Here is a 27,333-nt window from a genome sequence, read left to right on the forward strand (position 1 = left end):
AAAGAGATGTAGATGTATTCCTGGAGACAATGGGAATAGGAGTCTCCTCAGGCAAAGGAGCTAAAAAATAACATTTATGTTCTCATTATTAAAAATGGGAAGGGGCAGAGCAAGAGAACAGAATTTGTTTTTTGCTAGGTGTTTGCTAGTATGGTTCAGTTGGGAGTAATGATTTATTTTAGAGCATAATATTTTATTTGTGATGAATACATATTCTGGAAGAATTTCATTTTTGTGCATGTGTTGCATCCGAAATCTGTATCCCATTCTCCCTTATTGCCTCTGTACAAATGAAAAAAAAAACAAAACCTGGGGAAAGCATATTGACTCTGGATTCACTCTGATATTTTATTGCAGGTATGGCCTCGCATGTGCAAGTTTTCTCTCCTCACACCCTTCAGTCAAGTGCCTTCTGTAGCGTGAAGAAACTGAAAGTAGAGCCAAGTTCGAACTGGGATATGACTGGGTACGGCACACACAGCAAAGTCTACAGCCAGAGCAAGAACGTACAGTCCTCCCAAGCAGCCGCCGCAGCCGCCGTCAACGCCTCCCTCCAGATCCCCAATCCGAGCATCCCTTACGAACAGACCATCATCTTCCCAGCAAGCACGGGGCACATCGTGGTGACGTCTGCCAACAGCACTTCTGGTGTGGTGGCAGTGTCTGGGCAAACACTGGGCGGGCCACATAACCTGATGCGACGCAGCACTGTGAGCCTTCTGGACACCTACCAAAAATGTGGACTTAAGCGAAAGAGTGAGGAGATAGAGAACACGAGCAGCGTGCAGATCATTGAAGAGCATCCACCAATGATTCAGAACAATGCCAGTGGGGCCACTGTAGCCACCGCCACCACCTCCACGGCCACTTCCAAAAACAGTGGCTCCAACAGCGAAGGGGATTACCAGCTGGTGCAACATGAGGTGCTCTGTTCCATGACCAACACGTATGAAGTGTTAGAATTTCTTGGCAGGGGAACCTTCGGACAAGTAGTCAAATGCTGGAAACGTGGCACTAATGAGATTGTGGCCATCAAGATCCTAAAGAACCATCCTTCCTATGCCCGGCAAGGCCAGATTGAAGTGAGCATCCTGGCTCGGCTGAGCACAGAAAGTGCAGATGACTACAACTTCGTCCGTGCGTATGAGTGCTTCCAGCACAAGAATCACACGTGCTTGGTCTTTGAAATGTTAGAGCAGAACCTCTATGATTTCCTAAAACAAAACAAATTCAGTCCCTTGCCCCTTAAGTACATTCGACCAATTCTCCAGCAGGTAGCAACTGCCCTAATGAAGTTGAAAAGCTTGGGACTGATTCATGCTGATCTTAAACCAGAGAACATCATGTTGGTAGATCCATCCCGACAGCCATATAGGGTCAAGGTCATAGACTTTGGATCAGCTAGCCATGTGTCTAAAGCTGTGTGTTCTACCTACCTTCAATCCAGATATTACAGGTAAGACACTGGGCTCAAGTCACATTACTAGGTGAAGTATTTTATCTACAGGAATTTTCCTTCGTCGCTGTAAATGAATGAGAGTCATCCCTTAATGCTGAATTGGAATGACTTTTAGAAAGGCTTGTTGGTGGTAAGAGAAAACGGTATCATTCACTCTTGGAGTTTACTTGCAATGAAAACTATTGTCAATTTGTAAATAGCCATAAAATATTGACTGCTGCAAAAAAACTGTTTGTGAGTTACAATTCTGGAAGCCTTTTGGTGTTGTCTGCACTTCCTTCTCTCTGCTTTTGGAAGAGGTACTTGATACAGAGAGTTCATATTTTTTTTCCAAGTCAATGTAAGTAGGTTCTTGGTTTCAGGAGGACCTTAAGCTAAGTAATCTATACGCTGGCTGTATCTTCCAGCCTTTGTTGGTCGGTGAAACCAAGGATTTTACAAAAACAAGGTTGGCCCACAGGAAAGCAACTTTATGGATGCGGATGATGCTTTGTCAAGGAGTAGTTTCCACACAGACTGTGAAACTTACTGGAGTCAGTGGGAGGATTCTTGTTAGCTCCCATCAGCTCTGCATAAGGCAGCCTGGCAGGGCTGAATGCACTTTTCTCTATGTGGGAAGCTGTTGGTAGGGATGAATGAGTATTGTCAGCAGTCTAGGGTTGGACTGAGAACCTGTCAGAGACTGACGATTCCCACTTCTAGTGATTTTAATTGCAGGTATGTCATGTGCTTGGATGGAGTTTCTGAGTTCTGTGTAGGTGCACTCAAAGCAAAATGTGTGAATGAGCTCTATCTCCTTTGGTCTATAAAACAGTTTCAGCAAGGAAGCCTCTTCTCGTAACTCTGGAAGGTGATCTCCTGCTTGCATTTTGACTCCAAGACACAAGCTCCCTCCATAGATGTTCTCCTCAGACCTTCTCTTTGGTATCACTCAGCTTTGTTCGACATCGTAAGGACTGAGAAAAGCAGTTCTAGCTCAGCCATGTGTGAGGGAAAATAGAAGGAAAAAAAAAAAACATTTGTCTTTAGAGGACAGCTGAATTTAGAAATGCTCAGGCCCTGTTTTTGTTATTGTAATTTTGTGAAGCAGGGGCAAGAGGGAAAATGTAATCCTTCCTGATGACTGATACAATGAAAATTTGTCCAGGCATTGTGCACAGCTCCTCAGCTGGGTTACAGAAAAAGCAAGATAGTTGCTCTGTTTGTAAATAGGACAGAAATCTGTTTTATACAGAGAGAGTATTTGGAAAAAAAAAAAAAAATAGCCTGAACTGTTGTCTGACCCTTTTCCTACTTCATAAACATCCCAGTGGCGAAGCACTCCATAGCTCGGAGCTTGGGAAGAGTTAATTTGCACAGGAACAGGAACTTTGACAGTGTAGCACTGCAGCAGCTGATTTTTATCTGTTTGTCCTTTGCTCTGAAGGAGGCCAGAAAAAAATCCCCAACCCTAGTTTGTACCTCCAAAGAGGCTTATTAAATGAAATATTCTACCTGATGACAGTCCCATCCTCCGAGAGAGACATGTTTCTGTGGTAAATATGCTAAAGCTTTTAGGGTTGCAATTACCTGGCAGACAAATAGGGGAAAGAAAAAAAGATAATACAGGCATTTTGTTGTTGAGTTATCTGTGATTCTGCATTAGCAGGCTAGGTCCCGAGCTGAAAGGCAGAAGGGGCAGCCAAAATGAAATATGTGACAGAAAGCAGAAATGAAAGAGAAAAATGGTTCATTCTCAGCGACAAACAAGGAATATTTTTGTGGCAGTCTCTGGGGAGGAAAAGGCTTGATAAAATTTGCTTTTTATATTTTAAATGTTATTCCTTCCCGATCTGAAGTTGCAGCTTCTTGGATAATAAGTTCTGTCTGTCTAATTCCACTCCTTCTGTACCTCAGTTGTTGGGAGGAGGGGAGAAAGAGCAGCAACTCAGAGGGGAAAAAAAAGTTAAAAAACGGAAAAGAAAAATCTTGTTGGGATGAATTAGCTCAGCAGGGGGCTGCTGATGAAGCTAAACTGAAGTCATGAGGAAAATTTATGTTCTTCATTTTCTGATGGGGAAAAATATGGCATAGAATAAAGATCCGTTCTACTCCAAAGAGAAGGAACTTTCATGCAAGGGGAAACACAGGACTTTATAAAGATTTCATGTGTCTTCCGTTTAATTTACACTTGTTTTGCTCGCTAGAGTATGAAAGACAAGGGGATGACTTCCAGAAATGGCACATTTAAGCTGAATGTGAAGGAAAAGCTTCATGAGAGTAAAACCTCTTAGATTCTAAGCAGGCATGCCAGAAAAGAGACTTGCACATTTACTGAAAGACTAGGCAGAGTGCTAGGGAATATAACTGAGGTTGGTTCTCAGCTGGAGGAGGCGTTTTATTTTGAGCTTTTGGGAGCAATTCCCAGATTGTCCTGCATATCCCCACATATTAGTGACAACTTTTTCTTTCCCCATTTTTAACACTACTCTCAAGAGTGCGATGGCCAATCCTTCCAAATCAGGAAAGTTCTGTGGGACCCTGATAATTCTCATGGCAGTATAAGACATTTTCTGTTCCTATAAATGATAGGCATACTTCCTTCTCCCAGAGGTGGAAGACAGAACTGGCTTTAAATAAACTTTCTGTTCTTTCTTGACCACAATCTGCATGGCCCAGCATAAACTAAAACAGTCCCAGGGCTTGCAGATTGTACACGAGCCATGTGCTGTTGCTGCCATGTAAAGTGCTCTGCAGATAAGCTGAATCCTGCTGCCAGGTTTCCTGTGAGCAAAGTGGTGGAGAGACATTGTGTTGCACTGCCAGAGCAGCTTGAGAGCCCTCACTGAGTGCTCCAGCATAGGAATACTGCTGTCACATCAGGAATACTTCTATCAGGCAAAGGCAGTTCTCTCCAGAAGGATTGTGGTGATGTTGAGATGGCAGGGTAAAACAGAAGGTACCAGAAAAGGCCAGCAGAATGTCTTTGGTTAGTGGCACTTCTCTTGTTTCTCAGAGGATATAGCTAGATCTGCTGCCTCAGTTGATACTTGGGAGATCTTCCTCTCTTTCTCCTTACTCTAGGGGACCCAAGAGTGGCAGGCCATGCTGTACTAAACCCTTCTGGGATCACTGGATCCCTACTGCCTACCTGAGAGCTGTGCTTAGGCAAGCTGCCAGGTGCTCCTTGATCCACAGCACTGATCCTGCAGCTATATAAGTGAAGGATGGCCATTTGCAGCCTGAAGACTGCAGCTCCTTGTGGGTGAAGGTAGTGGGTTTCCCAGGGACTGAGCTGAAGGTCCAAACTCCTTCAGAAACATCTGATGAAAGGGAGCAAGCCGAGAACAGGCTGCCTGCCAAGGGTGGGATCGTCTTGTTTGCCCACATCCATCATTCCAACACCTGGTGGCCATTGCGTTACATTGCCTGCTTCTTTTTGGTTTGCTGCTCAGCTGAAGTCACTGCTGTGTTTCACTCCATAGATGTCTGCATTTCACTAATTAATGTCATAATCACTCTATGAGATCTAAGTCTTTTAGAATTAGCAGAGTATTACAGATTTAAAATAATGGCTGTCACCCCTGTTTGTTAGAGGATAAATGTAGTTTTGGTGCCTTGTTGTCTAGAAGCTGTGGTATGTGGCATGTCTGCATGGGTTGAGATGTCTGCTATGTAGGTAAGTTGCCTTTGATGAAATGTTTGGATAGCAGGGAGTGAAGCTGAGTATCAGTTTGAGGAGTTGGTTATCTCTGTTGGTCCCATTTCATATACTGCAAAAAAAATTGCAAGCATGAAGTGTTACATGCATGTGGTGCTTGAGTTTCATGGCTAGTGGGCATGGTAATGATGGGTTGATGACTGGACTAGCTAGATGGTCTTAGTGTTTTTTTCCAACCATAATGATTCTGTGATGCCATGAAACTGTTAGGCTATGCAGGTACTGTGCATGCTTTTCTAGATGAGCAGTGGTCTCGAAGAATGTAGGAGCCTGGCTGGCTCTGTCCTCTGTCCTGTCCCATATGGACTTCAGGCCGTGACAGGTATCGGTCCTCCAGTCCTGGCAAGGTGGCTCCCGAGCAGCATCATGACCTCCTCCCCGTCTGACTCAGAACACACATAGTTCTGGCTAAAACTGCCCTTCAAGTGAGGCAGTAGTAATAGCAGGAGGGATAGGCCACGCTCATTAGGTTACTCAGTGAACTGGCATCTGTTAAGTCCTTGTATAACAGTGCTAATGCACTGAAGTTTCAAAATCTTCTGCCATTCTGAACTTGCAAAAACATCTCTATTTTAGGCTTGACTGCTTTTGCAACTGTGGAAGCCTCATTGTTCTGTCAGTCTGCTTCAATCTTACCTGCAGCATTCACTGTTTTACTGACCCTGTTTATCCAGGGCAGCAGCTAGATGGTTTCAGGAGGAAAGCTTCCACAGGGAACTGGAGTGAAGCCACTGGTTTCCGTGCTGTAGAAAATTATAAACTGTACTATTTGAAGCAGTCCTTCTCTTCTTTCCCAAGGACACTGGAGTTTAAATTTGCTTTTTCAGGACCAAAACCATCACTGGGATTAACTGAATCTCACAAATACTGAATTCGTATCCAGACCACCAAGACTGAAAGGAAGCAGACACTCAGCTGAAAGGTTTTGGCTTTGTTCCATCTCTGTGGTAGCCAGGCCAGGTTGGGTTTTGGTTTTACAGAAGTGAAGGTAGTTCTTTGCCAAGTTCCTTTGTGTATAAATCACCCAGAGCAGGGATTGTAAACAGGTGGTATGCCCATGATGCATCCAGCAGAAAGCATGCACTGTATATTCCAAAATAACTCCCTTTCTAGAGTCTAATTTAAAACAGAAAAGTCTATAGTTTGGCCTCAACAATCTCTTCCAACCAGAGTGCCCTCAGGGCTTTCTCTGGTGAAACCTTATTTCCCCAGGCTTTTGATCTGAACAAACAGCTGTAGTTGCTCCTCTCCTCTGTCGAAGGGATCGACCTGCCCCTTTGCCATGCAATGCTAGCGGTGCACAAGAGGAGGCCACAGCCCCTAAAGGAGTCAGAACGGCCACCACACTGTTCATCTGTTTATCAAATTACGAAGTAGGCCCAGCTATACACCTCCAAGAGTATCTGTAACAAGGAGCTGTTTGCAAGGAATGCTGCCAGGAGGCTTTTCCAAGCCAAGCAAAGCTGCTGTCCCCAGTGCCAGTGTCCTGAGGAGATGGGGAAGTTTTGTGCTGCTTCCTTTTGGTTTATCTGTGTCTGAATAGTGAAAAATTCAAAATCTCATTTGAGTGATAGGTGGCTCCTTTTGTCCCCTTTGCCCTCCCTCAAATTGGCTCCTATACAGCAAGGACTGGGGAGTGACAGCAACGATCACTCCTGCAGAGTACTCCTGCAGCTTCATCATGGTGATGGAAAGGAAGGAACCTGTGTACCCACAGGCACCATTAGTGGGGGACAAGTGGCAGCCAGAAGCAAGTCTGAGGGTCGGAAGCATGGGGCTGGCATCAGCTGGATGAGGGGTCAGTTCCTGATGAGTCAAAACCTCTGCTTTACTCCAACACAGGGAAATACCACAGCTCACAGGCAAAAGGAAATGATTTGCAAAGTCTCTTTGAGCAGAAATGGAAAAAAAAAGACCAAAAATTAAACAAAAATATTTTTGGCTGCCACAGTCCCCATTAATTGCTGGAGCAGCCAGAGATGCTACGAGCACCCTGAAATCTGGGCTCCAGGACACCTGTTAACCATAGCCTGCCCTTCCCACACTTCTTTTCCCTTCTTTGTTGTTGCTAGAAAGATTTGCAGCAAGAATGTTTGTTTCTGAGGAGCTCTTTGTTTCCAGCTGTTTATCTTCCCCACCTGAAGTTACTACTTCTGTTGGCCACAGATTTGGGAAGGAACAGAATACAGCCTTAGGTGTGGGGATGAGGTCCAGCAGCAGGTGAGCTGCTGAGCAAAACATGGGGAAAAGAAGGTCAATGCAAATGTGCTTCTAAAAGAAGAACGTTCACCCAAGGCTGCCGCTGCTGTTTAAGCGTGTCGCAGCACAGTCCCAGGCCTAGGGCCGAATCCTCAGAGCTGCACTTTCTGGTGTGGAAACGACCATACATGCTTCAAATGCAGCTCCTGGCACAGCTGTCTACTGATCTTTTTTATTAATCCAGCCATGACCCTGAGCTGATCCCTGCCTTCCTTTCGCTTGCTGCCAGAGGTGCTGTGGTGGCCACAAGGGGCTGGGAGGCCCTAGGCTCCATGCTGGAGGTTGCCCATGGGTGCTCTGGGAGTTGGGCTGTTTCGTTTGGTTATCGTCTCCTGCTGCTGCATCTCTCACGTTATCACCGGAACAAGGCTGTCACAGGATTTCCTGCCTTCTATTTTCTTTCAAGCTGTGAAAGCATATCAAGTCCATTTTAGTCTGCAGCCTGGTGAAAGGATGAGAGAAATGAAGATTACACTCCTATTTACTGTACCAGGGCAGGTCTATGGAGCTTACAAATGGCCAGCTTGTTTTACTTAGAAAGAGCTATTTACCTAAGAGAAATCAAAACCCTCCTCCTGCAGCGACTGGCTGTAGCATTTGAGGCTCCATCTGTGTGCCACACAAGAGGCTCGCTGTCTTCTGGTGAAGACACCTGTGCTCAGACTGTGGGCTGGCTACGGTGACACGCTGTTGCTACTGCAGCGGTGCTTGTGAGTGACAGTACAGTCAGCAGGGCTGGAGCAGGATTGTCAGCCATTGGCCTCAGCTGTGTGCATGTATGGCAAAGGCGTCCTGTTTGATCTCTGCTCCCTGTTGCTTACTTCTGCAGCTGTGAAGGGGAAAACACCATGGTCCCACTCTGGGGTACAATTCCCTGTGTCCCTCTGTGCTTGTTTCAGAGCCTGTCGAGGCCAGCACACTGCTGGCTGACAGCAGTGCTGGCTGCTGAGAAGCAGTGAGGTGATGCCCCGTTGGCTTGAGATCAGTGCTCCGAGAGTACAAATAAGAAGAATTAGTAGCAGAGAGCTTCATCATCCACACTTGTGAATCTGAAAAGCAGCATTAGCAACACAGTTTGCACGGGATTTCAGGGATGCTTGGCTCAAGTGCCACGTGTTTAAATCCTATCAGGCTTCTGCTTCCATAACATCTCCCCTGTACATTTGCTCACTGCAGGCAAGAGATTGGAGTGTGACACAGAGGAAGCTTACTGAGTGCAGTATGGCTGTGCAGTCATTAGAGTCATGAGTTTTAGGCCCATGCGCAGTGGGACTGAAAAGCTGATTACACCAAAGAGCATGTTCTGATTGGAAACTGTTTTTGTGCTCTGCTGCTTATTGGCAGTGAGGTTAGGAAAGTGACAGACGATGGCTTCTAAATGAATGAGTCATTACAAGAAGAGAGAAATGACCTGAAGATTCTACAATTGCTAGGAGGCTATGCATTCCCCAGCGTCAGACCCTTCACTGCTGTCATTTCAGTCCCCAAAGTTCATATCTTAACTTGCTGAAGCAGTTGCTGCACCGGTGCTTCTTCAAGTTAGAATGTAAAGGCTGGTCCTCAGGCAAGGCTTGGGAACTGTCTCATTTAGGTCATGCTGGGGAAAGGCAGCACCTCTCAAGGAGCTGAGAGTTGTTCTCAGCTCGAACGGCACTAATCTTGTGGCCTGGCTTAAGCTGAGTTACAGCCCTGGATGTTATCTCTAGAAGTGGGAAGGTTAAGAAAAGGTCCTTTTCCTTTTAGGCCAGGTCATAAAAAGGCTATTCTGTGGTGCGTTAGAAGGGAATAAAAGGAGAATAGAGGCATATATATCTATACTTTGAGAGAGCCTTAGCACTAAGAGGAATAAGTAAAAGGTAAGGAGAAAGGAATAAAAGGGAAAATTTAAGTAGAAACCTGGAGAGGGATTGGGCAGAGGGAAATCCTTTTACAGAGAAAGATTACCTAGAATTCACTATTCCCTGTGTAAGGAAAGATGTGAGAGGAAAGGAGATGAGGATTCACTTTCCTTGCTATCTGGAGGCTTCAAAACCTGTGATAGCTGATTTCCAAACAGGACAGAGTGCTTCTTCTGTGGTAGGCTGGGAAACAAACTGTGAGTCTCTGAGTAGCAGCTTGCCCTCTGCCTTCCCCTTAGCGAAGGACAGAAGCAATCCCAGTTATTGTTTTACTTGCACAGATACTAGTTATTTTGCACTTTATTTTATTCTGACTATGCTGGATTGTTGCTTGGTACACGTGCAGGTCCTGTCCCATCTATCCTTGTGTTTGCTGATTTGCATTAGCATTAATCTGTTGTAGAAAACTTTTACATACTTAAAAACTTGTCTCTCGTGAAGGGCTCTGCTCGGAAGGTGGTGGTTGTGAGGTTTGACCTGGATCTGATTGAAGTGAATCTGGATCAAAAATATTGTGGTTCAAAGACTTGGGTTAACTCTTTCTCATGATTTTGATTTATTGTTTGCTGACTACTGCAATTCCTAGCTGATTCCAAGCAGAGGTTCTCAAGCACTAGCATAGTACTGTGGGCCTGATGATATATGGAAAATCTTTAAAGTTTCCTAGTGCTGTCACTGAACTTGTACCTTTGCAGAAGGCTTGGAACAGTTTCTGATAACTTCAGTGATGTACTCAGTGCCCAAACCCAGGAAGCTCACAGCTGATGTGTCAGGGAGTTGGGAATATCATCTGTTCCAGCAGTTGGTGCTCACACAGAGGCAGACAACCAAAAGGTAGCAGCTTTTTGGTTACCTTGGTAATAGAATGGTACTGTACAGTGTGGTACTGTAGTGAATTGGTGTCTTATGTTTTAACTGGGGGTCTTACAATGAAATCAGTGGTGCTCATAGTGCTGAACAAAGTCATGTTTTCTCCTTGTCCTCTCCAGTCTACCATCAGGTGTCTGTTGCCCTTTACCTTATGCAGTGTTCCAACAGGCTGGGGGTTGTGTTTACAGCACCTCAGACACAAAGATTTTTGTATCTGAGGCCTTCAAATAAAATATTAAAGGTGGGTACGCTTGTACACATGACTGTAAAGGAAGCACACACATCTATATGACAGCTGGGGTGCAGAAGGAGAGCTGATGACCTTCTTTGTACATGACGTGGTTGGAATTCATGCTTCAACTAGTTGCTTCCATGCAAAGCTGTGCACTTGAAAGAAAGAGCAGGGTGGTAGGCGTGGAAGTAGGATCTGATGTCTTAGGCAAAATACATGGAGATTATTTTTTTTCTTTTTCTTTCATTTAAAACGAATGTTTTACTTGCCAGTGGGAGGCTGCAAACAGGAGAATCATCCAAGAGGAAAATGGAGTATCTCCCTGACTCTCAAAATAATATTAAGAGGGGCAGATGAAATCTGAAAGATAAACAGATTCAGCTGAGGCTAGCTAAATTTCCTGGTTACTTTACTATACTAAAATGTTAATAACAAATACTGCCAGTTGATTTCAGCAGGTGAAAGGAAACAATGGTGATGGCCTATATTTAATTAAAAAAAAAAAAAAAGCTAGCTTACTATAGAGGTCTCATATACCTAGCTGTCAAAAAATATAGCTCCTGCTGTTGTTAGCAACTTAAATTAGTGGACTGGATTCTGGAGTGCTGCATGAGTACAAATGAAATGTTGCTGCTCCTGTAAAGCTCTTCTAGACGCTCATTTGATAATCTATCTCCTCATAGCAGGTGTGTGAGGGACCAAGGAAGGGAAAGGTAGAATGGGATGGAGACCATGTAGCTATGCTGATATGTGTATGGAGATGTCAGCTTCAAACGTGTTCCTTTGTAAGTGAGGTCAAGATAGAGTTTGATGTGTGAGATACATAATGTGTGAGAGAAGGAAGGACATGTTAACTGGGTTGGAAGATAACATTCTGTCTTTTCAATGGGTTCTTGTTATTGTCACCAATGTTGCTTTCAGGAAAGTAAGAAAGGTTGAAATTATTTTTTTTTTCTTTATTGTTTAGCTCTTGTTCTCAGCTTTGTTATGGCCACAAAGAGATGATAAAAATGGATTGGCACAAAGTTGGGTTTCCTGTATCGTTTAGAGACAGGTTTAGAGTTGTATTTTTCAGCCCTTTGCACTTTAATAGGATCTGTTCTTCATTTTGAAAATAGCAATAAAAGAGCAAAGAACATAAGAAAACACAATCCCCCCCTTTTTTTTTTTTAAATTGAAATTGTTAGTGTTAGTCTGAACTTTACCTCTGATCTGTATGAAGTCTCTGAACTGTGCAGTTGGAAGAAAGCAGATACAAAAGACGGGGAGAATGTCCATGTGCCTGGCTACTTCAGAAGGTAATAAAAAGCCCACAAATTTTTACTTGAATTTAATCAGTTTATTTATGTCTATAAAAATCCACTGGGAGTAAACTTTAAACATTTATGATGGATTTAGAGAATTATCTTTCAGCATGAGTAGCTATGATGTAACTAAAGCTTCAGTGAATTGCCCGCTTGGATTCCACAGGCATGGGTAACATTAAAGCATGATCTGAACTGGTGTTAAGATGAGGAATGATGGTCACAGGCATAAAGTGTTCCTGTATGGCAATCACAGGAATTGTGCATGCAGAGGGAGATAGCTCAGCTTGTCGAAAAAGGATCGTTCTGCTGCATTTGGCAGCATGGTCTTGCAACACAGTTGCCAGCTGTGGACTTCAGTAGCGGGTGTCCTGCTGTGAGATTCTTGAATGAAGGCTCAAGTCCATCCTCTGTAAGCTAAATAGATCTCCCCCGTAGCTGGGGAAGCGCAACAGTGCTTGTCCCACCTGTAAGTAGTCAGGGCATTTTCCTAGCAACCTCAATGCCCTTCTCAGGCTCTGAAGGGCAGCCAAATGAAAGTTAGAGAGAAGCAGCAGAAGCAAACCCAGAGAATGAGAGATTGGTTCAGATGAAAGCATTGGATGGCAAAGGCCAGAATTGCTTGAGGCAGCTGATACAGCCACGTGGACTGCTCCTCTCAGCCCAATTCTGCAGTGTGGTCTTACGTGGGATTTGAAGAGATTCATTTTCAGCTCAAATTCTGTGCTCTTGAGCAGCCCCGAAGCTCTAGCTTCTAGACAGGCTCATAGCTTTTACTTTAGCCTGCAGCTACAGTAAATGATTACTGCCCTCAAAATGGCATTTTAAGTGCTGCAAGAATCCAGTATGCAGCATATAACTCTAGTCCTCAGTTTTGTAAGGGAGACGCTGCAGCAGCCCTGACAGGGCATAAAAAGAGAATGCTGCTTGTTTTTCCTGCAGGAAACGCCTCTGATTTTCTGTCTCACACAGATCAAATTGAGTGGTGAGCAAAGACCAAGTAGTTGGCAACCCTGCCTATGGCGCGGGTGTTGCAAATAAATGCTCTTTCATTTCTTTCATGTCCCCTCCAACCTAAGCCATTGTATGACGGTGGAGAGTTGGAAGAACAAGGAGGTTTGCAAATGCTGATTGAAGTCTTCAGAGCCATTGGTACGCTCAAGCAGCTTAGAAAGTAGCCACTTCTGTTCCACTTCCCACATGCTTTTGCCTCCTGGCAGGTGCCTCATTTTCCTCCTCATAGGGATCCAAATTGTTGGATGTTTCCATTCCTCACTAGGAACAGTGTGTTTTCATTATGTATCACTTGCCTTGTGTTGGCTTAAGATTATGCTTCAAGCTGTGCTGTATTGTCAGACTTGCTGTAGTCGTTTTCTGCCAGTGGTGTGGTCAGGCACTAGGGGACATCTCATGATGCTTGGAAATGGCAGCCATGCTCTTGGTTGCCATAGCTTTGGCAAGCTGAGTGGTTTGGTGGCGGCTACCTGGCCTTGGCAGCAGGGAGAGAGGCCTAAGGCACTGTAGAGGTGGAAAGGGCAGGAGATGGTTGTGGCTGCTGCAAGGCCTGATGCTGGTGTGAGTCTTTAGGACAAGGCCTTGACTGACTGGGAGCTTAAAGGCTCTGTTGTCCAGCACCAGCCCACAAAAGTGTGTAATTAATAATCATGCTAACCTTCCTTATGTAGGGAATGGTTGATGGTGTTTGTAGGTGGTTACTCAACACCAAGGCGTGTTAAAACTAACCAGCTGAGACCAATTATGAAAGCCTCACTGGCACTAGCAAGCACTTGCCTGCTCAGGTTGTGGGACTGAAGCTGAGGAGATGAGTGACTGCTCTGTGCTGTGGCCTGGTGGCACATGGCACCTGACTGAATCATAGCCGCCACATAGTTTGCTGGCCACCAACCAACTGTGGCTTCCCTACATTGGGGCTGCCTGTAGCTCCTGTTCCCAGATTTGGGGTGAAATGTCCCTTGCTGCTGTGGTGGCAGCACCCATATGTCCTCAGGGCCTGCTTGGCTGCCTGCTGTGAGATTCCCCCACTCATCGATGTTTAGTCACTGCGTGAAGATTTCAAGAGTGTGTGAATAAAAACATAAAATGAAGCAAAAGACAAAGTGGCGCTGCACAAAAGGGGGGGAAAAACACTGAATCATTGTCTAAAAGGTGCAGCCGTTAGAGAATAATAATAGTTTTTGTCTGCAGTGCAGCTGGGACCACAGTTGCAGAAGGAAGGTCCTCGGTGACCTGTGCAATGGCTCTGTTTGTTTAATGTGTGAAAACAAAGAACTGAAAAGCAGACAGGGCCCTTGCAGATACTCAGTGCTGCTGCCTCAGTGCCTCTATCTGTACCCGCTCATGGTGTTTGTTTCCATGCTCCAAATCAACTAATCGCAGCTACATGCTCTTGGATGCCTTTGGTTTTGCATTTTCTTCTCTGTGCTGGGGTATTCTCTCATCACTGAATTACTATTTCTGTAATTTAGAAACTGCAACAAATAATGTAAAGTCAAACTGTTACTATTTTATGGTCTGTTTCTGTAACTGTCCTTCAGAAGGAGCTCATAGTAATGACATTATTCCCACCCCTCCACTCTGACCCCAGTCTTTTTCTATCCATTTAGCAAATACTGCAGCTTGCTCTGTTTTTAATGGGTGGGAATCAATGTGGCTTTTTAAAATTGGATTCTCTCTGCCTGCACAAACAAAATCAATGGTGTTATTGAGCATGTGCAGGGCTGTGTGAACAGGAGCAAGCCAGCAGTTTGCTCTGTGAGGAAGGGGCAAAGCTAGTGACTCACACTGGGAGGATCGCTCTTTATTTCTCTGTGATTTTGATAAGGGCTGATGAGCAGCTCAGCACTTCTTAGAAAATAGGGTCTAGGGAGCACTTTTCATCAGATGAATAAGATTTTTAAGGTGGTCAGTGTGCTGCTCTACTGCGGGCTAAAACCAGAGCAGTTTGAGTGCCAATAGGAGGTCTGAACATCTCAGCAAAATGAGATTTGATCTGAATTGTGCTTTAGTTTGGTATCGCTTTAAAATTGGGTTTTCCCCACTTCATTTTGCTCCTGCTGTGACTTGGTCAGAGAACTTTGGTCTCAGAGCTGAGTTTCAGAGGGAGGTATGGCATTGAGGATGAGTTCTTGCCTTACCCAAGTGAAGTGTTTGTATGTGAACAAAGGCGATGGGGAATTTGTGCACTTGTGTTTCTCCTTTTGTGGGGGATTGAGTTTACTGATGTTGAGCTGCCTGGGGAACTCAGAATTGTTCATGGCCTTGGGAGATGGGGGAAGGGCAGATTATAGATGGATAGATTTTATTTTTTGTATTTCTTCAGGGATAATCTTCAGATTTAATGTGAGCAGGGCTTTATTGTATGGTATGGGAGGGATGGACTCTTCCAGCATGTCCTCTTGGAGACGTCAGCATCATCTGTAAGCCTTGCTTTACAACGTGCGGTAGATGGTTTAGGAAAGTGTATTTAATAGTAATGTGGAGAATATTTTCAATTAAAACTAGTAGGAGTATTACAATCCATGAAAGACCTTGTACTCACTGGCCTTAAGAGCCTACCAGCCACTGCCTAGGGCTGCCTTGGCAGGACAAAGAGTATACACGGGAAGGAAGTTTGAAATTCATTCCTTGTTGAGGCTTGACCTCTCTGTGCAAACTCCCAGCACAGCGAGTGTATTTGTCTTCCAGGAATTAAGCTGATACTACCAGCCCTGTTAGACAGGATGCCAACAGCCTTCCAGCTGTAGCCAGTTTCAGACACCACCGATACAGGTCAGATTCAAACCAGTGATTTTAGTTTTATGTGAAAGACTCCAGAACCTTTTATCAACCTGCAGGGCCATTCAGTCATTTCACATAAATGCACATGCCAACGCTTATTCTGAACACTTCTTTGTTGGAGCACAGCGAGCTCAGTGTTTTGAATGAGAGCAGAAATTTCTGGCTGTATGACTGAATGGGTTTTCTAATGTTCCTGTCAGCTGAGAAGCTCTGGGTCCTGAAAAGGAAGGAGTGGCAACAAGGGGACTTTCCTAAAGAAAGACATGCTTGTTTGGTGTCCATGGCCAAACAGGGTTAGCTTTAAGATGCTGTCAGCTTTGAGGATGGAGCACTGGTGAATGGAAAGGAAAAACTCTTTGTGGTGGTTTCATTCCTCTGTAGCCAGGAGGAAAACATGAGCTGCTGTATGGTTCCTGACTGTGACTTCTGATGGGATGCTCATCATGGATTTTGTCCTGTGACTTTCTGGATAAATCTTCTGGGTTGTTGTTTTTTTTGGTTGTTATTGTTGGTGGTGGTTTTTTGTTTGTTTGTTTGTTTGTTTTTGGATCCACTTTAGTTCTTTTGATTTCTAAGTGCCAAAAATCTCAGTTGCCATTGGATTTCACTTGCATATGATGTGGGCAAGTGTCTAGCAAACAAGAAAACCTCCTGGTGTCCCAGTTTGAGTAAGCATTTCTTTACGACCATCATTTAATTATGTGATTGTGACTGGCCTGGACAAATGAGACAGTTTCAGTATCCTGTAATTGGTATGGCTCATCCATGCATACATTAGGAAGTATGTAGAGTACCTATAAATAATAGAAGAACCATGTCTCAGTACAGTGGTTGGTATATGTATGTATGTACTGATAGACGTGATTCTTCATCGTGCAGGCACTGTTTTATCCGTGCAAGAAGCCTTGCTATCGTCAAGTATCCAATAAAGAAGTGAAAAATGTCTTTATTTGCCTCTTTTCTTCCCTCAGACAACAAAAGTCCCGCTTAATTATTTTCGAATGTTGGCAGCAATGAGTTTTTCTACAATTTGCAAATCGGTGCAAGAAGCTTCCCATGGTTGAAATGTGTTCAGCAAAGAGTCTAGTCAAGCACCAATTTACTAACCACTTAATTTCAATGTGTAATGCAATTTTTAATCAATACAGCTTTTCTTTTCTCAGTATATACTGCAGTGAATATTAAGAGTTCTGAAAGAAAAATATAGATATATTGTAGAATGTGCCAGGAGAGGCTTTTTCTTCTCATTTTGTGAAGTCTCCAAGACAAGTAAGCCATTTGTTGTGGAGAGGGCTCAGATAACTGTGAAGGTTTCCATACAGCTCGATGCACTGTTTCTTTCTGCTAGAGGATCAGCAGTGTGTTCTGCAGTGTTCTGGGCCTTTTAGGTGATCACTGAGAAATGAGTTGAACTGTCCAAAGAGCTCTGCTGGCTCCAGCTGCCCCTTCCTCCCCTGCCTGGTGCCATGGGAATGGGTAGAAAACATCAATGTAACTGCTGGGAAAAACAAACAAACAAAGAAAAAAAAAAATGAGAGGTTGTTCTTTATTTTGGGGTTGGGTTTTTTTTTTTTTGTAGATTTGCAGAGTTAATACTGTAAAGGTTTTGGCTAGAGCCCTGGCAATCAGAAATTTAATTAAAATAGAAAGCTAACGTTTAGATGAGTATGCAGCTGAGAATTGAAGGGAAAAAGAGGGTATTGATGACTGAATGAGCCTTCAAATAACAAGGGTTATTTGGACTACCTTCAGTGGTTTTGATTTGGATAAGCGATCTAAGGGCGCCGTTTGGGTCTGATTGGAATATGACTTCCCTCTGCAATTCTGCTTCTCCAAATTTTTCTTTTAGCAAAAAATACCCCTTCCCACTCTAATTGAAGATCCGCGACACTGTAATTTTGGTGTCAGGCTTTAATGTAACATTTTTGGTGGTTGAAAAATCAATCTAATTTTACTTCATATAAAGGGCAGTTTTTCCCTAAAAAAGCAAACAAATACTCCGTCCCCCCCTCTAATCTTCTGTCTGCGTGCTTAAACATTTGTCAACATTTTTAATTTTATTCCTTGCCTTTTTTTTTTTTAATGTCGAAGTAAAAATAATAAGCTGAAGTCTGAAATAGAGTTGTTGCTCTTCAACTTTCCAAAGCAGAAGGGAAAATAGATTACATACACAGTGAGTTTTAAAAATCAGCCCGTGTGTGGGATATGCTACACTGAACCTCCTTTCAGAAAAGAACTGGATTGCAGCCTTTAGGAACCGTGTTTACTGTAAGAGACTGAATTTATAGCAAGTAAAGGATGTGGGAAGTACCAGCTCGGTGCTGCTGGGATGACTGCAAAGCAAAAAATTTTCTTTAAAAAAAAAAAAAAAGTGGCACAGACAAAACAGGGATTTTCCACCATGCGGGTAAGTGACTGGAAATGCTGGAAATCCATTTGTTCTGGGAAGGGGCACCGCATCACACAGCCACCTCTCCTGGACAGCCTATGGAAGGGTTAAAAGTCTGAGTGCGAATTGATTCGGGGAGCCGCCTCCTGTCACTGTGCTGAAGACTCATTTATTGGGAGAGCACTACGTTGCTTACTGTAATTGCAAGAAAATTAAAAGAAAGCAAATTAGCTGGGAGCTTTTCAGAACTCTTCCTCCTTTTGCTGACGTTAATGAGATTTTCCCCATACCAAAGCAGCTTTAATAACTTCCGCTGAGTGGCTTCTGCGAGCCACGGCTTACCAAAGGAAACAAACGCAGCGTGGCAGCGCAGGGGCAGGGGTGGCTGGTTGGGGTGGTTTGTTGTGGCCTCACAGCCCGTGTACGGGGCTGTGCCCTGGCCCTCTGCCTGTGGGCCCTGCCCTCCCCTGGTCTCCTTTCACAGCTCGAGTGCTGGGGTGGCTCTCGTTGGGGTGGCTTTGGTGCACAGAAGGGTAGCGCTGTAGGAAAGATGTCAGGCTGTGCGTAGGGCTGTATTTATAGCCAAGGCGTTTCCAGGAAGGCGAACTTCCTACACTGGGGTGGAGGCTCAGGCAGAGGGCAAGGGCTCGAGTGGGCTCAATTTCCTCAGCAGGAATTCCTCTGGGAAGCAAGTGCCTGCTGCTTTCCAAGAAACTGGGCTTCTCCGCTGTTAGCAGAGGGATGAGTGAAGATGGGAGGGATGGAGGAGAGTGCAGTTCGCCGCGCGTTTGGAGGCCCCTCTGTGGGAAAAGACTGAGTTGCAAGAGAGCTGCACTGCAGGCATAGGCTGCAAGACCGCCTTTGCTCCTCAGCCCACCCACAGGAGAGTCTGGTCTCTGCTCCAGGGTGGGCATCAGAGCCATTACTGTTTGGGTCTCCAGACCTTGCTGGTACAAGTGGTGGCAAGGCTGGAGCTCTCCCTTAGCTTAACTGTGGTGCTTTGCTGCAGAAAGCTGCAGAAATCCCTTTGCTTTCCTTCAAGTTCATAGTGGATGCAAATGTTTGTTTATGGTGGGCATTTCTATAGCTATACACACACAATCCCAGTGTATGTATACACAAGTGCATGTTGAGTGGGAGTAATATTTTGTAATTTCTAAGGCACTCCTACGTGAAGAGACGTGGGTGCCTAAGAAAACATAGCTGAAAGCAAAATCAACATGACCTAGTAAACAACAGCCATCTAGCACATGTGTGCCTACTATAGACCAGATCCTTCCTGCACAGGCTGTGCTTCTCTGGGCTGTGAGGAGTTAGTGCTGCTTGAGCTGAGGGCTCTCTGAAAGATTTCACCGAATGGATGCAGATAGCTATTCTGCAAACTTTCTTTTGCATTTAATACCCTGCTGTCCAGGTATAGCAAAGCAACATCCAGTGTCTGCAAAGCCTGCTTTGTAGGAAACACTATCCGCTAGGTGTGGTGCAAGCAGGTCTGGTATTTGGCTGTGCATGCTCAACAGACACCTGCCTGGTGCTGTCCTGTGGGTGACTGCAAGTTGTTAAAAGTTTAGGAGGATTCAGAACATTCTCTTCCAATGGTTTCTAAATATTTCATGCCTGTCATCCAAAGCAGTTTCAGTGCTTCAAAACAGCAGGAGAGAAAATTACGCATTGTATATTTATAATACATGATTGTTGATCTCTGCTGACATTTATCTTTACTTCATAGAAGAGAACTGATAACTTGTTTGTGTCTGGAAGGTAAGTGTCATAACCAGGATAGCCTGTCACAGATGCGTATTAATCCTTTCAATTAATTTTCTTAACACTTTGATTGGCTTAACCAATGTTCCCGTGATAAATTAAGCCTTTGCTTCCATCCTCCCTGTTTAAAGGAACGCGCAGTGAGACTTGCTCTGCTCTAGAAGTCAGCACAGAGATACAGACTGTAAAATTACTCTTCAAGGATTGCAGCAGAGGTCAAGCTGAAGGTGCAGGGGCACAGGCGATGATGGCTCTGCATGCATTAGCAATTAGCATGGCCCAGTGGGAAGGGATTTGTACAGCAGAATGGTTGGTGCCAGGGATCTGATCCCCATATTTTTGGCCTTTTTAGGGGAGGCTGTTTCGGACTAGCTCTTGTTCAGTGGGTGAATATTTGTTAACACTCTGATGACTACTCTGCAGTGTGAGAGTGCAACAAACGCAGCAAAATAGCAAGTTGTCTCAAAAGGGCTCAAACTGAAGCAGTGATGTAGATGAACTCAATCTTGTTACTTCCTTACATTTTCAGTGAGCTCTTTATAATAAGAGCTCTTCAGAGCTCTTCCTTTAAGCAATCCCTTGGGCATCCCCTGCCTAAAGAGTGATGCCCTGGGAAGCCAGGAGCTGCCCCCAAGGATATCTAGTCTTGGTGCACAACCACCCAGAGCATTTTGGTTCCTCCCACACTGTGCAGGAAGAAATTAGGAACACGATGGTTCCTATCTCAGGATGGGAGCCGGATGCAGTGTTGCACCCTGGGGCAGGAAGGAAGCTCATGCCTGCTCTGATCTTTCCCTCAGAGCTCCTTGCTCTCAGGTGCAGAGTACCAAGCCAGTCCTCCCTGCCAGCACGCCCACGCACTTTGTTATGCTGCTGGAGGCTTGTCTGTAGTAAGAGGGTGTTGTGAAGATCAAAGCAAGAAAACACAGAACACGCCGGTACCAGGGAGACGCAGCAAGTGCAAAACTGCCCCTCTTTGCAAGCCGGCAGGAGAGGAGGGATTTCAATAAATGCGGTTTTATTTCATCTCTGGGTTGACCAGCACCAGGCAGTGCATGGTTTAAAAAGAAAAAATAAAAAGAGTATAGCTGCTTTGGGGGCTGTCTTTGCTGCATAGAGAGCTGCAACCAGCCACTGGAAATGTTTGAGAAGGAAAAAGTGGATTATCGTCAGCTGAATGATTAAGGGGGTTACTTTTGAGTTAATAAAAACATAAAAAATCACTCTAGTCTCTGAAGTGTGACAGGTTACTAGAATTGTCAGTGCTCTGCTGGAGATGAATTTACTCCAAATAAGATGAATTTGTAAGTAAAGGAAATGTTAAAGTTTGACACTTCAAAAAAAATGTTCTCCAGTTGAATGTTTGTCATCTTTTTTCCTGCTACTTCAAAACTGGGGGTTTCCATGTCTGAGATTTGGATCTGATCGGTCCCTTCCTTAAACGGTAAAATAGAAATCTGAAAATCTTTTTATAAGAATAAAAGATCAATGGCAGCCAACTGAGATAATTTCTTGGAAAATGTACATCATGGTCAGGTTTTTAAAGTATTTCTCCATATATTTTTTTTAAAGGATGTTGGTAGTTCAGATTCAAAAGGCATCTTCCATTCTTACTGCCTGGCTAGCTCTCCCTTAATGTATATGAATAATATATAGCTTAAATATTTTATAAAAGTGTGAAATACTTTAAATAGATTTTTTTTCCACCTGAGGCTTCATTCGAGGACTACCATAGGAAAAAAATCATATGCCAGAGACCTGCATGTGTGTGAATTATAATTTGCGTTCTTGGAATGTTTTCTAGTATGTTGCAGTGACATCAACTACAAAGAAATCCAAATTTTCACATCAAACCATGGGAAAAGCAGATAGAGAATGAGATAGAGAAGGCAAATTTTGAGAATTCCCAGAGCATGGCAGAGGTAATGCTGGAAAGTTAAACAACAGAAGAAAGATATTTGGAGAGATATTTGGAAGAAGTGTAGTTCTCTTTTGACATATCTCCATTAAGCCTATTGAAGTCAGTGTGACTGTGCAAAGTACAAATCCACACCATTTGGACTAGGAGCCTTCTGGAATCGGGGCAAGCCTTTTCACATCTGCAGTCACTATTAGTTTATTCCATTAATGGTGGAGTAAGTTCTAGTGTTCGTGAAAAACAGTAACAGTTTGAATGGGTGCTTTTTGTTATTGTTTTCTCATTTTTTTTCCTCTTAATTCATATTTCTGATTCAGGAAGGAGAAAACTAAAGAGTGCAGTCCATCGTTGTGTAAACAGCTACCTGCACTGGACTGGCATGAAACCCTGCATAGTCCGTGAGGTTCATCTGTATTTCCAGGGGCCTCCATCTCAGTGGGGCCAGGTGCTGGGAGCTGCCCCCAGCCTTCCTGATGCAGACGTGCCCTGCACGGGCCTGTTCGTGGCACCTCAGTGTGCTCTGGTCCTGGCTTTGTGTTCCTCTTAGTAAAGGCTGCATACAAAAGCTGTGCCTGATACATACCTGGAGCACAAAGCTGATCGGCAGAAGCCGTAGATGCATTTTGGCAGGATAGGGTATTGCACTCAAGGATGGGAGGCTCCCCCCTCCATGTGAAGGTAAAAGAGTTGGTATCCATACTTGTAAGAAACTCAGGAAGAAGGAGAACATAGGACGTGAGATATATTAATCCTGCAGACTATGTCTGCCCTCGACTTTGGAAAGTTAGGAAGAAAAGGGAAGTAATCTAGACCTTGCAAGTTTATTCAGAAGTTGTCAGTCTGGACAGAACCCTGCCTAAATTAAAATAGCCTCCCTTTACGGAAGAGGCTTCCTTGCTTGTTCTTTTTGTATTTATATCTGACCTGGGCTGGCTTGACGGACAAAATGTTCTGTACTTATTTCCTCTTCTTCTTTTGGAAGAATGCAGTCATTGAGTGCAAGAGAACTGAAGCTGCAGGAACTCATGGTGTGTACTGTGCTGGGGTTAGCTGCTCCGTGCCATTGCGTGGACAAACACCGTGTTTCTGAGATGAGAGCTGGCACCTGACAGGCTCCTTTTGTCCCCGCCTTTGTGCTCCTGCAGCAGCGAGACTTTCCTGCTAGGCAAAGAGCTGTTCCTCTTCCTTGTTCTGGAGGCTTTTGTGCTTTCCTTACCCAAAGACATCATCCTCCGCTGTGGTGGAAGTGAGGGATGGTGAGAGCAGCAAGACCTGTGAGAAATAGCCCTACAGGACTACAGAAGAATGTATGGAAATCTCCCCCGACTTTTATCAATTAAAGGGAAAAGGGGAATAGTATAGGCGTTGCAATTAAAAAAGGTAATGGAGTCTGATTTACATTTCAGAATGTATTAACTTGGTTTTAATTGGAAAATAATTTGAATTGCAAGGGAAATAATTAGATTAGAAAGCCACTCAGCAATTTACTCTCATATTCCCCAGAACCGGACTCCTGGTTCATAGAGTAATTTTGAACATTGTATGAGCTGTGTTTGATATCCCCCTCTTTGCCCTCCCCTTCACTCTGCTCCTAACGAATTGCGTGCTGGATGTAGAGGCACATCTTCATTATCGACTGCATTTCATGTCTGAGCTTCCAGCCAGCCACAGGGGCTTTTTTGAGGTATGAAATTTGTGAGGAGCTGTGAGAAAAGGGCTAAGGGAGTTATTCTGGATTCCACCAAACCATTTATTCCATAGCTTGGCTGTAAAAGAAAAATAATTTTCAGGTCAGCCTTGGTATCCATTCTTGCAATGGGTAGGAGCGTACAGGGGTTGTTCAGTGCAGGAGAACTGGAGCTAGAGAAGGGCACTGCTTGCAGTGAGCTCGCAATCTATCCCAGGACATGGATATACAGCTGGTGCTTTGCTTACCAAAGGCCTAGCACAGCCCCAAGCACCTTGCACCCAGGAGCCTTCATCCTGCAGGCTTCCATGTGCAGCTGAGTCAAGCCCTCATTCCCCTCCCCGCATCTTGGGGTGAGCACCTGTGGGTTGGGATGGAGGCAGCCTGCAACCACATCTCCCATTGCTGATGAGCACCTCACAGTCTTTTACAGTCTTTTGGATGTTGCTTGTCTTTTCCTGAGGTTCAACCTTTATGCTATAAGGGAAAATCTTTTCCATCCCTATCATGGAGAAGTACACAAGAGAATCTTACTTGGGGACTTACCTCCCACTGCTTATTAACATTATAAATCACTGTTTAAAGGTTTATAAAAACAATTTGTCATAAATTACAGATCTTGCAAAAATTCTCACAGTTCTCAGGCAGAAAGTTGCTTTTTCTCCTTTCTTCTCTAGTAGGCCTTGCAGACTGCACTATCAGCCTATGGCTATTGAACATCCATAAGTTTATAGATCTCAGTAAGATGCATCCCAGAGTTCTGAGGGAATTTGACACGGTCCCTTGTAACATCCTTCTCTCCAAACTGGAAAGATGTGGATTTGATGGGTGGACTGTTCAGTGGATGAGAAATTAGTTGTGAAATCATACCCAGAAGGTGGTGGCCAATGGCTCAATGTGTGGATGAAGATAACTGACAAGTAGTGTCCCTCAGGGGTCAGTTACTGGGATCAGTGCTCTTTTAAATCTTCATCTATTATATTGAAAGTGGGATTGAGTGCATCCTCAGCAAGTTTGCAGATGACATCAAGTTGTGTGGTGCAGTCAACATGCCCAAGGGACAGAATGCTGTCCAGAGAGGCCTAGACAGGCTTGAGCAGTGAGACCAGCAGGACCTCGTGAGTTTCAGTAAATCCAAGTGCAGGGTCTTGCACCTGGGTCATGGCAGCACCCATTATCAGTACAAACTTTGGGATGTAAGGATAGAGTGCAGCCCTGCTGAAAAGGACCTGGGGGTACCAGAAGATGGCAAGTTGGACATGAACCAGCAATGTGCCTTCACAGCCCAGAAAGCCAATTATGTCCTGGGCTACATCAAAAGAAGCGTGTCCAGCAGGGTAAGGGAAGTGATCCTGCCTCTCTGCACTGCTCTGTTGAGACCTCACCTGGAGTGTTGCGTCCAGATGAGGAGTCCTCAGTACAGAGGAGAGATGGACCTGTTGGAGCACATGCAGAGGAGGGCCACAAAAATGATCCTGGGGATGGAACACCTTCCCTACGAGGACAAGCTGTGAGGGAGCTGGGGCTGTTCAGCCTGGAGAGGAGAAGGTTCCGGGGAGACCTGAGAGCAGCCTTTCAGTATCTAAAGGGGGAGCTGTAAGAAAGAAGGGACAGACTCTTTATCAAGTTACAAACTAAAAGAGAGGGGATTTAGATTGGATATAAAGTTTTTTTACAATAAGGCTGGAGAAGCACTGGCACAGGTTGCCCAGAGAGGCAGTGGATACCCCATCCCCAGAGACACTCCAGATCAGACTGGATGGGGTTCTGAGCTCCTGATCTAGCTTTGGGTGTCCCTGTTCATTGCAGCGGAGTTGGACTGAATAACCTTCAAAGGTTCCCTACAGCTCAAAAGATTCTATGATTTCTAGTTATTTATTTACATACATAACCATTGTCTTCCCTTCCAGAGTGGAAATGCTTATTTCACTTGAGGAACAACTTAAAACTGATTTGATTGGGTGTGAAGAGTAATTGGACATCATTATGAGAAACAATTGCTTTCTGTAATCCATCATTATTGTCGTGTTAGCGTGTTCCTGAGGCAGAGCAGCAGTTGCTGTTCTCCAGTAGACCTAGGTTGTTGTTTCTCCAAAGGAGAGGCCCCTTTTTCATACCGACTTTTTTCCAGCCACTGTTTATTTCCTTAATGATTGAAGTGAAAGCAGATATTGTTAGATAAGTAGCTATAAATGATTCTGGCAGCTTTGCATAAAGGCATGTGATAAATTTTCAGGAAAGAATTGGTTGCCAGGATAGCTTCTGGAGCCAAACGGTTGGTGCCAGGCTAAACGGGAAAAGCGCTTTGGAGGGACCCACGAGGAGCTGCCCTTGGGGGCTGCAGTTGCAGTCTTCCTTCTGGCAGGTCTCCTCTCGTGGCAGCATGGTGACAGGCAGTGCTCAAGGCCTGGCCTACTCACCCCGACTGTTATCTGGGCATCTTCCTTCCAACTGCTTCTGGCCCCATGTACTGCATTCATTCCCATCTCATTCTATTTTTTTTCTTTTCTTTTGTTTCCTCTGAGAAGTCCTCTCTTAATCTCCTAGTTCAGTCAAGAAGCTGCATGAAGAACCCTACAGGTAGGCTTGGTGGGACTTCATATACCCATATGTATGTGGTGGATAGCCTGTCCGCATGGGTGCACGGTGTGAGGACACCTCTAGGTGCTTCCCTTGACCTGGATGGGCATAAACAAGGTATCAGCACAGGACAGAAACAGGGCTGTGACCAAAGAGCATGGCTCCTTCAGCAGAAACTGCTCCTTTTACCTTTTCTGGTGTCAGCACCTCCAACATGAGCCTGCAAATGCCCCATCCAGAGTGGTCATTTTAACTCTAAAGCTTACAATCCGCAGGCTCCTCCATTTTAAAGACCTGTTTTTCCATCTGTAGGCTGGCTGTGTATTTGATATTTATAAGTCATGTTTTCCTGCTGAAAGTACAGACCAAGGAGAAGTGCCCCAGTGGCAGGACCCCCACCTCTGGCAGAAATCTGCGTGCATGGTAGTCCCCATTAGTTCCTGTTTGCTCCAAGTGGATTTAACTTTTATTTTCAAATGGCAGCATTTGAAAGGCATATAGGGCTGAGCTAACCATGTAAGTAATTAGGCTAGGAATGCAAGCAGAGGGGGCCATCAGCACTCATTATTTAAGAGCCGGCTTCATTATTTTTACTGCTTGGATGCTTATCTTAACATCAGCAGCCGTTTTTATTTAAAGGGACTTTGCCTTGCAGACTTTGTATTCCTTGCTAGGCTCTCCTGGACAGGCACTCAGAGATCACACACATTCCTTGCAGAGATGAAAATCAAATGTAGCGCTTCACAGTGCTGAGTCTCCCAATGAATTTACAACCTCTACGTGCTTCACAGGGGTTCATGTGTCCATTTCTGAAACAGTGCTGCCACCATAGCGAAAGTAGGATGCTCTTTGCCAGTGCCCTGTGTAGTTTAATAGGTCAGAGCATGAAGCTATCCTGGGCATCTAAAATTAGGTGATGATGAGATATGTTGGGAAAAGCAACATCAGGTCACATGGATGAAGTCCCTGCCCCTAAGTGCTTGCAGTTGAATATCTACCTTTGCTCTAAGCTTTTGTTGAATCCAATTTACTGTATGGGAGCTGATGAAACTGTACAAGACAAGGTGAGCCAATATGCAGTTGTGATTTTTTTCTGACTCCTTTTATTAAATATATATATGCCCAAGGCTGTATTTTGGCTCTGTATATGCAAAAAGGGCCAAATACCACAACACTGTATACTAGTTGATCATTCTGATGTGTCCCTTCCATGACCCTTTCATTCTATTTGCTGCTTTTTATCACTCCTGTATACGTGGTGGATGCCTGGGCTCTGCTACTGCAAATGGCCCTTGCACAAGGGTGGACTCTGCCATGTCCATGCAGAAAGAGAGACAGGCCATCAGTCTTCAACAGGAAAAATTAATGTGAGATGCTGAGCTGCTTTGTAAGGATATATAAGCAGATGTGCTTATGTAGAGCACATCTAGTGCCCAGAAATTTGAAGACATCTTTCAGGAGATGGTCCATTTTCT

The 27,333-nt window shown here is 44.5% G+C and overlaps 1 protein-coding gene across 1 annotated transcript in view; it reads left to right on the forward strand.

The window, feature by feature from the left end:
- Positions 1-327: 327 nt before the first annotated feature.
- The window catches only part of HIPK2 (homeodomain interacting protein kinase 2), an 83,914-nt gene continuing 56,908 nt past the window's right edge, over positions 328-27,333 (forward strand). Inside the window, exon 1 of the mRNA XM_019611463.2 lies at positions 328-1,456. Within this exon, the coding sequence (XP_019467008.2) occupies positions 360-1,456 (1,097 nt within the window). The 5' untranslated portion in view covers positions 328-359. The remainder of the gene's footprint in view (positions 1,457-27,333) is intronic.

This window comes from Meleagris gallopavo, chromosome 1 (genome assembly GCF_000146605.3).
Source record: "Meleagris gallopavo isolate NT-WF06-2002-E0010 breed Aviagen turkey brand Nicholas breeding stock chromosome 1, Turkey_5.1, whole genome shotgun sequence".
In the NCBI taxonomy this organism is placed as follows: Eukaryota; Metazoa; Chordata; class Aves; order Galliformes; family Phasianidae; genus Meleagris; species Meleagris gallopavo.